We start from the raw sequence: 14331 nt of genomic DNA on the forward strand, positions 1-14331 counted from the left end.
TACCAGCTTCTATTGTTAAACTTGTTAAACTATACTTAGCAAAAACCCCACCTATGTTCTATTCCTGTAACTTCCTGGTCTGGAGAATAAATGTGGAAAGAGAACCCCAATTCTGGTTAATTTCTCAAATGGAAGGAATGCCTCTCTCTTGAGGGTTCTGGGAGATTAACCCCTTTTTGGGGCTTCTCACTGCTCAGAAGAGATGGGCTTTGAGTAATCTTTGGCGGCTCTGTCACCCAGGGGAAAAGGGGTGACAAAACCATGGGAGGCAAAGCAATAACCCCTGACCCTGCCAGCCCAACCAAATAAATATTTGATTGGCTCACATTCTTGAGTCTTGTGGTCATTTTGAAAAAAAAACATTTAATTGTAAATTATGAGGAACGAGGACTCTTTAGTTTCCTCTTCTCACTTTACCTTTCAAAAGACATAACTGAAGACAAATCCCTAAAAAAATAAAATTGGGGGCCTGGCCAGTTAGCTCATTGGTTAGAGCCTGTTGCTGATTAACATCAATGCCAAGGTTTGAATCCCTGTACCAGCCAGCCACCTAAAAAAAAAATAGTGAAAAATTAAAGTTTGGGTATTCGTTTACAGATAATGTGATTTACTCTCTGGTCTGAACCTTGAAGACACCAGTATAATGTGTATTGTATATAATTATTTCTTAAATTTTACAAATAATATATGCTTATTGCAGAAAATATTGGAAAACAGAAAAGTACAATGAAACAGAAAAATAAAATCCTCCATCTGGTCAACAGAGATTACCACTATTTACTTTTCATTTGGGCTTTATATATTGCTACAGTCTCTAGACTACCTTGGTATCCCGATTTAGTTACTTTTTATATCAATGAGTATTTCCTTGGGTTGTTAAACACTTGGCAGTTTAAAAATGTCTACATAGGCTGGCTGGTTAGTTCAGTTGGTTAGAGTGCAGTCTTATAACACAAAGGTCACAGGTTTGGATCCCCATGCTGGCCAGCCACCAAGAAAATAAAGAGTTTACGTAGTATCTCATTCTATAGTAATGTTATGTGTTTAAGTTTTTGATTATCAACAGTAAAAATTTTTTTAAAAGCTACAGCTTATTATAAAAGACTTCCTAAATCAATTTGGAAAATAATGCAGATACAAAGAAGAGGGGAAAAGTAACGGGAAGACCAGTAATGGAGAAAAATCCCTTAATTAGAGGCATTGAAGAACAAAATTACAACAAATTTAGTAAAAGATCTCAATTGGCTTTGAGATTCTAGAATCAGGCAACACATTATTCCATAAAATGGAATAAGTGTTCCAAAGAGCTAAATAAGAAAGGTTAATTTAATGGACAGAAAAAAGACTGAAGAAAGCAGAAACAAAGAACGGAAAGCAGATCGGTCATTTCAAAGTTACTTTCCTTGTAAGTTGGAGACAGGAAGGCAGAATAGAAACATAACTGACAAGTTACTTCAGGCTATCTCTTTTCTGTCAGAATTAAAGCGGAAAGAAGTCAATTTTCATACGTATTGAAGATTTAAACTGGGCTCTTTGGAAACTGGCTCTTTCTCCTGATTTCTCGGAAGATCAAACAATCACAATCTAAGTGACATGGTCTGGTGTGTTGGGGCCCAGGGCAGGAACTTAGTCCAAAACAATGGCCTCCGATGATCTTCTTTAACAGAGGCAGGAAGATAGGGTTGAGCTAGTTACCTTATCGGTTCTTGACTTCACGAACATAGGGCAACACGTCAGGTATATCAGTTGAAGTTTATATATGCTCCTTGAGTGAGGATTTATTTATTCTAGTTAAAGTCGCGATTTTACAACCCAAGCCAATACTGCCAGTCCCACAAGGCTCAAGCTCCCTTGGTGTGGCCTTTTAAATGCTTCAATTTCCTTCAGAGAAGGCGTCGAGGTAAAAAGAAAAACCTTCCGGGCGCCAAAGCCACCAGAAAGATCTTCCTTTGTCAGCAGCTCCCGGGCTGACGAGGGTGGCTCAAGCCTGGGAGGGCGACCTGGACCGGCGGTCTCCATGGTAACAACAGCAGCGGGTCGAAGGACGCTAACAGAAGCGTCCGCGAGCGGAGGGAAGACGGGCCAACGGCGCAAGCGCCGAGACTCCTTCGCTCCGAGGCCGTGCTTGCGTCAACGTAGCTTCACGTTCTAGGGCTTAAGCCTTTCTTTGTCGTCACAGGGCAGATGGTCAGCGTGTGCCCGCCTTTTCCCTCCCCCTGTTATTCTCCTCCCCTTTGCCCTCCCCTTGTCCCTCAGTCTCCTGTCTCCTTCCTCTCTCCCTTCCTCTGGCTTCTCCAGCCGACTCTCGCTTCCAGTCAGCGGCAGTCTGCGGAAGATGTCCCGCCTCTTCCGCCTCTACAGCGGAGGAGGTGGTGGCGGCAGCAGCGGCGCCTGCGCATCTACTGTCAGGGTCATCAGGCGGGTCCCCTCGGCGGTCCACCTGCGCGTCGCGGAGCCGCGCCCTGGGGGTCGATGGCGATGAACTATAGCGTGAAGGATGAAGTGGACGGTGGGCCCCCGTGTGCTCCTGGGGGCACCGCTAAGACCCGGAGGCCGGATAACACGGCCTTCAAACAGCAGCGGCTGCCTGCTTGGCAGCCCATCCTTACGGCTGGCACGGTGCTACCTACCTTCTTCATCATCGGCCTCATCTTCATCCCCATTGGGATCGGCATCTTTGTCACCTCCAACAACATCCGCGAGATCGAGGTGAGGGAAGGGAGCGACGATGGGAGTTGGCGTTGCCCCGGAGAGGGGTCTTCCGTGGCCGCCCCACTCCTCCCGCGGCTCCCTGGAGGTTGACAGACGGGCCCCGCCCTCTCAACCCCCACCCCCCGCTCCTTCCTCTTTCTTTGTGCGGGTTTCCTGAACTTGCAGTTTCCTCTTGCTCACGATTTACACGGTTAGAGACGGAATGCATGTTTAAGGCAGAAAGTGGTCAGGTGAAGAACTCTTCTTTATGGGGAGTTTGTGTGGTTCTGTGGGAACTATGGGGTTATTCAAAGAGGTGAAAAGAAAAATGGGGGGGGGGGAAGGTATAGGTAGATGTAACTCCGAGGGAATTGACAGAATCAGTGTGTCATTACATACGCGGGGATTATACCAGGACACAGATGAACACTTTGGCCATTGTTGGGAAAAGTGTCATAGAAGTATTGATGATTCTTATGTAAAGAAGTTAAGTCATGTTATTAGGTCACGTATTAGGACATATGATTGAAGTGTGCATAGTACCTTTATTTTGAGCTAATTAGATGTTTTTAGTTGTAGAGCCTGATATAGGTAAAAGATAACCTGAAAACTTCAATTCTGGTTTTGTTTTTAATCTGCGTTTATTAATAATTGCGCCCTATATTCGCCCTAGCTTTTTCCACTAGATTTTAAACTTTACAAAAAGAACCAGTGACCACACACAGGGAATAAGTTTTGCACTGTCTACCTAACATTTTACTGATGTTTATTTTACTGAACATTTACTTATATAAGACCCGACAGAAAATGTTGTATTGGGAAAACATTTCGACTTCTGTCAGAGCAGCAATCACAGTATCTTTATCCATCTGCAGTGGTGAAGATGGGTTGATAATAGAATGTAAATACTCTGTGGGTGTCCAGTATTAAACATCTGTTCGCCCTCTTTTTTTGCGTATCTCAGGGTGTTTTAAATCTTTTTGAAAGGACAGGAACTGGTATCAAGTTTTCTTGATTTCTTTTGTTCTATACAGTATCTGTATGCTTTTATAAATATTATTTATGTATGTGATTTAATGGGACTAACAGAAAATTTTATTTTTAATGTCTGAAGTATAAATAGGGGTACCTATTTGCCAGTTTAATTTCAATGTTATCTCTAAAAGCAAGGCCGATATGTTTTTTAAATGAACAGTGTTTACTTGTGTTATAACAGTAATAAGAATAGTATCTATAACATAACTAGTATTTGAATCTTTTCTAGAAATTCATTTTCAATTTAATAACTAGAGAAAGTGTCACAGTATATTTTTTCATCATGTATTTTTATTTCTTTCATCATTTTTATCTCCCTAATAGTCCTGTAAATGTATTACTTTTTGCCCTCCCAACTACACTAGGATCACATTATATCAGGATATGGGCAGAGTGGTATAATGCAAGGACCACGCGCTCTAGCTGAGGTAGGCAGAGCTGGGTATAAATTCTTGCTCAGCCACTTACTAGCTTAGTTTCTTGGAAAACCTCAGTTTCCTCATCTGTAAAATAATGCACACTTCTGAGATGTGAGAATTAGAAGCAATATAGAGAAAATATCTGGTGTTAAGTTATGATGATCCTTAATCAGGAAATGAGAAATAGAGTCAAAAAGGTTGAGATTTGACAGTAACTAGTTGAATATAGTGAAGTTGAGACAGAAACCCGTCTGGTTCCCAGCTTTAAACTTTCACACTACACTAATATCCTTACTGCGAAGTTAGTAAAGTAGAAGAAAATAATTTAGCATTAGAAATTTGAATCATCTTATTTAAACTTCTTAGGATGCTAAGTTGAAAGTAGCAACTATTTAGAATTTTATATGAATGAGTAGTATTTACTAAATTATCGAAACTCAACTTTTGTTAATATTTACTATAGTATGAAAATAAATCTTTAAATTTCTTCAGAACTTTTGGGTTCTGAAAAAAATAATGTTCTTTACACTAAGTAGTAGATGAAATGGAAATTTCTTAAATAGTTCTCATGTGTGATTCTGATTTCAAGTTGCCTACAGGGTCCACTGCAGCTTGGTCTGGTTAAAAGGACAGTGAAGTTAAGAATCTGGGCATTAGAGTTGAAGTCCCGCTTTGTAACTCTCTCCTTTGTGCTTGCATGCATGCATCTATCTATCTATCTATCTATCTATCTATCTATCTATCTATCTATCTATCTATTTATTGTGACTGGCTGGTAGGGGGATCTGAACCCTCGACCTTGGTGTTATCAGCACCATGCTCTAACTAAATGAGCTAACTGGCCAGCCAGGTATAATTTTGAGTCCTGTTTCTTTACTTCAAGCACTAAAAGATTCAGATTAAATCGTCTCTAAGATACTGTTCAACTCTAAAATTCTATGACTTCCAACTTAAATGTGATTAAAAAACAAATGCAGTATGTTCAAATAGTATAGCCTTTGGAACCAGAGGAAATGAAAATTAGGAATAATTGGTAATTTTGTACCAACACTGACTGACGTATAGTTATGCGGATAGAATCCATGTATATGTATTTAAAATTTGGGTGTTATATATGTAGAGATGTGGTTCTGAATTGGGTGTGGAGTTAGAAAAACCTAGGGAACGCTGCGAAACACACGTTTGTTTCTGCCTGTTCTCTACCCTTTGTTAACCACTACTTTAGATTAAAATATGTTGAGGGTTATTAAAAGTTAATGGATAATGAGAACGTCTTGCCAGCATTCAGTTCCATAGTATAAATTGCTCATACCTTTTTAGTTTATTTCTTTATTTTTGAAATTTTAAAAACCTTCATTGCTGTTCAAATTATTAGGGCAAAGGAGACTTTTGTAATATATGCTTTTTGTCATATAGCTTAAAGTGCTAAGGTCAGAAATTCAAAGTTTTTAAGTATAAAATCAGTGTTTCTTTCTCCTTCTCCCAGAAATGTTGTAGTAAAAAACTATTACTCTTATAAAATACCTTGGACTCCCCTGAAAAAGGTTTAAAAAAAGGTATTTTTCCATTTTAATGCTTATATTTGGAAGCATATTTTCTCCCCTTGTTGGGTTTACGTATCTTGTTTAGTTGGTTTTTAAATTTTCCATTATCTAAATAAAATGAGGCTATTAGAAAACTGTAGTTATTAATTTTGTCATTCATGAGAAATTATTTTAAATATGGAATATCTTTATTTAATATTAGGATTTAAGGGGCCGGCCCATGGCTCACTTGGGAGAGTGTGGTGCTGATAACACCAAGGCCATGGGTTAAGATCCCTTTACCGGTCATCTTTTAAGAAAAAAAAAAAAAAGGATTTAATATCTTTATTTATTTTTAGGAGCAAGGAATGAGTATTTCCTTTAATTTGGCCATTGTAGGAATCAGTTGCATCTTTCTGCCACAAGGTAATGATTTTCTGCTGTAGGGCCCTTGTTGGTGAGGCTGAGATAGAGAGCCAACTTGAAAAAGATAGTGAGATTATTCTTAACTTTTGTGAAAGCATTTATAAATGTGAAGTTATATAGTTTAAAATTAATGGTTAGAATCAGATGAGTAAATTATTTGAGTAATATTCAGAGTAAATTTAAAAACTAAACATCTACTTTAAGTTAATATTGCCCAAAGTGTTCAAGGTACATTTTCATGAAATATTAGTGGATTAGCTCCCCACTTCCCACGTTTGATAGAGAAACTCCCAACTTTCCTCTTTTTCACCTTATTTTATTTACTGCCCTTATTATTTAATCCTGATTATTTTGTTTGACTAGTTTGTGATAAAAAATATTTTTATCTGTTTTACCTATGTAACTTAAATTCTGAGATTGTAAGATTTTTAAGAAGATTAAATTTCTCTTCTACATTTAGTCATCTGTTTATATTTAGCCTTTTCAAGGAAGAATAAGTTGCTTTTTAGGAATGGTTGTTAAAGATTAGGCCCTTTATGTTAAGAAGTTTGAAGATTTTAATATTCAAATTGATTGCAGTAACTTAAAAGCAGACTCTTGGAAATTAAGATTTGTGGTGTGTTTTAATTTGTTTCTCAAGTTACTTTAGTACTTAGAGCAAAGGATGGCAAAGTAAATATGGCCAGGCAGAATTTTTTGTTTGGTCCAGGAACTGAAAATGGTTTTACAGATAACATTTGCAATCGATTTGATGATAGGGAACACTAACTTTGAATCTCAGTTATGTGAAATGTTATCCCCCTGAAAGAATTCCATTCTTCTCATTAGTAGACCTGTTACCAAAAAATTGTACACAATTATTATTATATTTTGAATTTCATCAATGAAAATTGTTTTTTTCTCTCTTGTTACGTAAGAAGCTACATAATATCCTCCACCTTACCTCTTAGTCTGCAAAGCCTTTTTTGCTTTCAGGCCCTTTATAAGAAAGAATTGCCTGACCCTGACTTTAAGAGTTTTAAAGAAACATACTGGCAAATTTAGCATTTGCTACCAAAATAATTGTGTTTTATGTACATTAAAGTTCAAGGTGTAACAATCCCTGGTAATTGTTTGTGTTCTACTGTCTTTGTATAGATTTAGTAGATATAAAATATTTTAGCTAAATTCACCATTAATCTTGGCTCAGACAACATCATTCTTCATTTCCTTGTCACAGTTAGAATGCAAGCAGCCTAAAGAAAGTTGCTTTTGAAATTTTTACTTTGGTTACTTTTTTCTTCATTAGAGCCTCCAAAAAGGACTCCAGATAAATTCTTTAGTGTGGAATAATCCATTTAAAGGGGTGCTTAAAATGCCATATATTTTTTTGCTTTTTTTCTTTATTTTTAAAATTTTTATTGACTCATAGTTGATTATACATATTTTGGTGGTTCAATTTTGACATATATTGATCAAATCAATGTTACTTGCATATGTATTGTTACAAATCGTACTTATTCTTCATGCCCCTTGTCTAATCTCTCCCCATTCCCCCCTTGTCCCCCCTCCCACCTCTGATAACCCTAGATTTCTTCTCTTCTTCCGAAAGAGTAATGGTTACTCTGTTGATTTGTTATCTGGATGCTCTGTCCAATGCTGAGAGGTGTGTTCAGGTCCCCCAATATTATCGTAGAGCAGATGCTTCTTCCGTCTCTCTAGAATGGGCTTTGTGGAGAGAGATGTCTTCTTTTCTTTGTTCTCAGCTGGTGACTCTCCTTGTGTCAATGGACTCCAGTGGCTGGCGGACCATCTGCACGGTGGTTGTAGCGTCTAGCCACTTTCGCGGCAGCTGTGGTTATTGCGGTGGCTGTGGTGGGCCACCCACATGGAGGTGATTTTTTGGCATGCTCCTTACCTAGTTGCTGGTGGCTCACAGCTCCATGCCTCAGGACCCTGGGTGGGCTGCATGGCATTGGTGGTGCACCTGGTTGTGGGAAGAGGATCCAGTCCACAGCTCTGTGCCTCAGGACCCTGGGTAGGCCCTGTGGCATTGGTGTTGTGCCTGGTTGGGGGGGGGGTGTCTGGTCCCTGGCTTCATGTGACAGGACCCTGGGCGGGCCCCATGGTGCTGGCAGTGTGCCTGGTTGTGGGAGGAGGGTCCAGTTCCCAGATCCAAGCCCCAGGACCCTGGTAAAATGCCATTTTTAAGTTAATTTGATTAAATACTTAAAATGATTTCCCTTATTACTCAGCATTTTGTTGAGTGACCTGTTTACATCTTATATTGATTTCCTTTGAGACAAATGCACATTCAAAATGGAAGATTTCCAGTCCTCCAAACACAGTGTAAAAAGTGTGTGTTCTTCAAATTCCTCCTTTTTCACCACGTTAAATTCTTAGGAATAGGATATATTTTTAAAACTACTAAGAAGAAATGCAAGTTTGATTTAGAGAACAATTACACTTGTAGCAAAAGAAAGCTGAGAAATATGGTAGCTATTAAACTAATCTACTCATCTACATCTGTTCTGTTTTACCCCTGGTTCTTTGTCTTCTGAATTTAAGCTAATGGGTAAGTCTCCAGACTATCATTGTATTCTGCACTGTGCCTTGTATACTTTTGACATTTAATAAGCATTAATTTTTAAAATAAGGAAATTGTAGCTCCTTTTCCACTTGTAGCCTCTTTTCTTTTTACAATATGAACTATTTACTTCTGTATATACTTTGCATTGTGAAACCTGATAGATTGTACACCCAACAGATTTTATTACAGTCTGGATCTTAGGTCAAGCTATCCTTGAATTTTAGCTGATAAAGAGTATAGTGGTTATTTGATGGTAAAAACCTGTTAACTGAGTTAAATTTATCAAGGATTTTAATCAACATTGGGCATTTTCTATATGCAAAGTGCTTCTCTGGGAATAGTGGGCAATAGAAAAGGTTGGAGACAGGGCCTCCTTTTTTTTTCCTTTTTTTCTTTTTTAAACAGAGGGCCTTTTTAAAGAGCCTGGAATCTTTTGGGGAAGATGAGATGAACACTATAAGCATTGCTAGGTGAGTGGTACATACAGAGTATGCCTTAATAGTTCAAAGGAAGATCACATCTGTCTCTAAAGACCATGGAAAGCTTTGTGTAGGAGGTGGGTGTTGAGCTGGAACTTTAAGGATAAATAGCACTTCTAAAGAAGAGGTTTGCATGCATTCCAAGGTAGGAAATCAATATGAGCAAGAATCTAGTGGCAGGAAATGAAAAGGTGTATGCAGAAAATAGGAGTAAGGGTAAATTAACTAGTGCCAGGTTGTGGACAGTCTTGGGTATTTGATAATGAATTTATTTGTATTAGTTCATTTTCTGTTGGTTATAACAGAATACCTGAAACTGGGTAACTTATTAAAAAATGAAATTTATTTCTTACTATTTTGGAGTCTGGAAAGTCCAAGGTCCAGGGTACACATCTGGTGAGGGCCTTCTTCTTGGTGAGAACTCTTTACAGAGTCCCATAGTGATTTAGGCAATTACATGGTGAGAATGGCAAAAGCTCTTTCATGTGCTCTCTTTTTAAAGCCACCAGTCCACATCCATGATAACCCAGTAAACCATTAACCCATCAATCAATCCATGAATGGATCAATTCATTCATGAGGGCATAGTCCTTATGATCCAATCAGTCACCTCTTTTGTGTGTGTGTGTGTGTGTGTGTGGGTGGGTGTCTGGCCAGTACAGGGATTGAACCTAGGACCTTGGTGTTATAAACACCATGCCCTAGCCAACTGAGCTAATGGGTCAGCCATACAATCACCACCTAAAGGGCCCCACGCCATAGTGTGATTTCTCACCCTCTTAATACAGTTAAGATGGGAATCAAGCTTCAGTGAATTTTGGGGGGACATTCGGTCTACAACAGTATTGAGTCAGGCAAGTGACAGGATTGATATAATGTGTATCAGTTATGATTGGGTTCAGCAATGAGTAATTAAGATTTTAATTTTCATGTAAGATGATTTAGAAATACAGTACATTGCTGATATGGAGGCTCTGTTTTACTGAATCCTTACTCTATTTAGTTTACTGTCCTTTCATTCTTAGGGATTGACTCTCATGCTCACAGCCCAAGATAGAGGCTAGAGTTCTAATTGCCTTTTTCTGGCAGCAGTGTGGAAGGAATGAAGAATAAAGGGACAGAATTCTTTTAAAGAAAGTCCTTGGAAGCTGCCACATAGTAACTCCACTTAGTAACAAGGCCACACTAGCATCAAGGGGAGCTGGAAAATGTAGTCTTTATTCAGATAACAAGGTTCTCAATTAGTGAGAGTTTTATACTGTGGAAGAAAGGTAGCACAGAAATTGTGGTGGGGTGTTGTTAGCAGATTCTGCAACACACAATTATAGGAAGGTTTATTTGATGGTAAAATGGTATGTTGGCTGGATGAGAGCTAGATATCTAGATGTGAATCTAGTACTTTAGACATTGAGTTAATGATTGCATTTTTTGGAGGGTGGCGACTGGTTGGTATGGGGATCTGAACCCTTGAACTTGGTGTTAATCAGCACCTATGATCGAATTTTATATTGGTTATAGTATTGAATTGAGCTTGATTTTATAGTAAAAGGCATTAAACAATTTAGGATCTATAAACTACAAATATAAAAATAATTTTTAAATGTTTAGATTATGCTCACCCATATAATCATATCTATATGAAATCAATCATTTCAGTAATTCATAATTTTAATGGAATCTAATAAATAATTTTGATCTATTGCATAATTAATTGCTAGTTTTGGGTTGTTTTTTTTTTTTTTTTGCATAGAAAAAAATCTTTAGTGATAATGAACAATAAAGAGAAGAAAACAATAAGGTCACCCACCGTCTAATGCCCCTCTCATTCTGTTTTAGGACCCTGCCTTTTATTTCCAAGCTTTTTTTTTTTTTTAAACAAGTTATACAGTAGAAGAAACATAGAATTTCATCACCTTCCTCTTATTTCTTTTTTTTTGGCAGCTGGCCAGTATAGGGATCTGAACCCTTGACCTTGGTGTTATAACACCGCACTCTAACCAACTGAGTTAACAAGCCAACCCTTGTTTCTTTGACTTTTTTCTTCCATCTTTGTTTAGACTATAAATGTGTTCCAGTTTCTTTTCTTAAAAAACAAAAACATCCTGTTTTGATTTTATTTTTTATTCATTTATTTTTTCAGTGAGGACATTAAATCTGAGGTTAAGTCTTTTGCTTATACTCACATACCTGGGATTCAAACCCTAGCACTCTGACCTCTTGTTTTGTTTCCTCTAGGTGCTGTTTGTATTCTCTTTCCACATAATCTGTTTGAAAAGAATAGTGACCCTTATTGATAATGTCCATTTTCATGTTCCTTTGAAGTATGCATTTGAAATATGTTAGATGTTGAAAAGTGCTATGAAGAAAAATAAGAAAGGAAGGGGAATAGGAAGGGTTGAGGAATGGTTTACTGTTTTAAATAGGGTAGCCTCAGTAAAGTGGTAATTGAGTAAAGATCTAAAAGAGGTAAGGGAGTAAAACATATTTGTATCTGAGGGAATAATATTTCAGGAAGGAGAAATAGTTAAGAGCAAAGGTTCTGAGGAGTGTGCTTAGTAGGGTGTCTGAGGAACAGCAAATAAGCCAGTATGGCTGAAGCAGAGTTAGAAATGGGGCAGAATGTAGAAGATGAGGTTAGAGTGGTAAAGTATCATGGTGCACATCACATAGGCCATTATAAAGACTTTGGCTTCTATACTTAGTGTGATGGGAAACCATTGAAAGTTTTAGGTGATGTGATCTCACTTTTGATTAGAAGAGTCATGACATGATAAATATTGCCTGGGGAATAAGAATACGGGAATTTCTGATAGGAAAAAAAGTGTTTTTCCTACTCTAGCATACTATTCAACACAACACTTCAGACACCAGGTTTGTGGGATTTCTTTCCCACACACCAAGCAATTCTGACACTAGATTCTCACCAACTGGGTATCTTATGATTTAATTCAATTCTGGTACTATCTACCAGGAGATAGCATCAGATCCCACAGGTTAAGGGCTCAGTTCTGCAAGACTTCAGATGCCAATCCCAAGTCCCAGGCTGTGACCTGTACTTCTGACCAACTGGCTATATATTGGGTATATTAGTCCGTTTTCTGTTGCTTATAACAGAGTACCTGAAACTGGGTAGTTAATAAAGAAACAAAATTTATTTAATACAGTTTTGGGTGCTGAGAAGTCCAAGGTCCCTGGAGTGCATCTGGTGAGGACCTTCTTCTGAGTAAGAACTCTCTACAGAGTCCTGTGGTGACGTTGGATATCACATGGTGAGGAGGGGAGCGAGAGTGCTTCTTAACATGTTCACTGGATATGCGGGGTGTGAGAAAAAGTAAAGGATCAAAGATAACTAAAATATTTTTACATCTGTAAGGATGGAGTTGTTGGTTTTCAATGTGGAGAAGATTACGGGAAAAGAAGGTTTTATTTCTTGTGCTAGTAGGGAGTTGGGAGTGGGAAGCAGAACAAAGAATTCAGTTTTGTTTTTTATTTTGTGACTGGTAAGGGGATCATAACCCTTGGCTTGGTGTTGCCCGCACCTCACTCACCCAGTGAGCGCACCGGCCATCCCTATATAGGATCCTAACCTGCGGCCTCAGCGCTCCCAACGCCGCACTCTCCCGAGTGAGCCACGGGTTCGGCCCAAGAGTTCAATTTTTGACTTGTAATGATGAGGTACCTTTAGACATCCAAGTGAGAAGTAGAGTAGGCAATTGAATATATAAGTTTAGAGTTCAGGGGGAAGGTTGAGACTAGGGATACACTTGAGGGTTAATCAGCACAGATGATGTATGAAGACATAAGAGGGATGAAGTGAAGAGACTGATTTGTAGGTCAGAGAAAAGTGAAAAGTTCCCAGAACAGTCCTGAGTCACTGCAATGTGTAGAGGTTGGGGAGATGAGAAAGAACTAACAAAGGAGACTGAAAACGAGCAGCCAGTGAGGTGGGAGAAAAACAAGGAACATATGGTGTCCTGGAAACTAGTTTTAAGGAAGAGCAAGTGAACAACCATGCCAAAGGCTGCTGCTGATAGTTTACAGAAGAGCAGGACTGAGAGCTGACCTTTGATTTAGTGACATGAAAAGCAGTGGTGAACCTTACAGTGAGTTGGTATCGCTACCTGTATTAATCCATTTCTGTTGCTTATAACAAAATACCTGGAACTGGGTAATTTATAAAGAAAATAAGATTTATTGCTTACAGTTTCTGAGGCTGAGAAACTGGAAACACATCTGGTGAAGGCCTTTGTGGTGACAGTGACACAGGGTCCTACATGGCAGAAGGACAGAGCAGAGAGAGAGAGAGAGACCCTCACAGCTCAGAACCATGCCCAAGACCACCATTATTAATCCATTCATTAGGGCATGGTCCTCAGAATCTAATCACCTCTTCAAGGCCCTACCTTTCAATTACCATAATAGAATTTCCCACTCTTAGAAGTTACAATGGGGATTAAGCTTCGATACATATAATTTGGGGGACACAATTCAACCCATATCCTTACCTATGTGGTTTTTCATGCCAGAAACCCTGAAAATCAACCTAAATATACTTGTCCTTGTACCATCTCTAGGCACTGAATCCTGTAGATTCTATTTTTTCAATATTTTGTGAATCTGTCTTCTCTTTTCCATTCGTGCTGCCACTTTCTTAGTTTATGTTCTCAACTTTTCTCCTCTAGATTATTTCAGTAGCATTCTGTCTACTTCCTCTGCCATTCTCTTCAATCTCTCTGTACATTGGTACCAGAGTGATCTTTTTAATAAGCTAGTCTGAATATTTCATTTTCATGCTTAAAATTTCTCTAGTGTTTGGCTCCCTCAAGCATTCAGGATAGCGTTCAAACCGCTTAACATAGAATGTAATTTTCTTCATGATAAGATACTTTTTACTTTTCTGTCCTCATCTCCTGCCACTTCTTTACATTTTGTTCTAGCCATAGCAAACTTCTGTTGTTTCTGGAATGTGGCATGTGGCTAGATCTACCTGAAATGTCCTTCCTTTCTCATTGTACTATGTTTTCTTTCTTTCTTTTTTTTTTTTTAATTTATTTTATTTATTGAATCAAAATCAATTATACATATTTTTGGGGTTGAACATTGAGATATGTTGATTAAATCAATATTACTAGCATATATATTGTTACAAATCGTAATTATTCTTTTTTTTTTTTTTTTTTTTTTAAAAA

The 14331-nt window shown here is 38.2% G+C and overlaps 1 protein-coding gene across 1 annotated transcript in view; it reads left to right on the top strand.

The window, feature by feature from the left end:
- The first annotated feature begins 2365 nt into the window (after positions 1-2365).
- The window catches only part of TMEM30A (transmembrane protein 30A), a 43480-nt gene continuing 31514 nt past the window's right edge, over positions 2366-14331 (top strand). Inside the window, exon 1 of the mRNA XM_008574282.1 lies at positions 2366-2709. Coding sequence (XP_008572504.1) covers positions 2473-2709 — 237 coding nt within the window. The 5' untranslated portion in view covers positions 2366-2472. The remainder of the gene's footprint in view (positions 2710-14331) is intronic.

This window comes from Galeopterus variegatus, unplaced genomic scaffold, assembly GCF_000696425.1.
Source record: "Galeopterus variegatus unplaced genomic scaffold, G_variegatus-3.0.2 Scaffold1027, whole genome shotgun sequence".
NCBI lineage: Eukaryota > Metazoa > Chordata > Mammalia > Dermoptera > Cynocephalidae > Galeopterus > Galeopterus variegatus.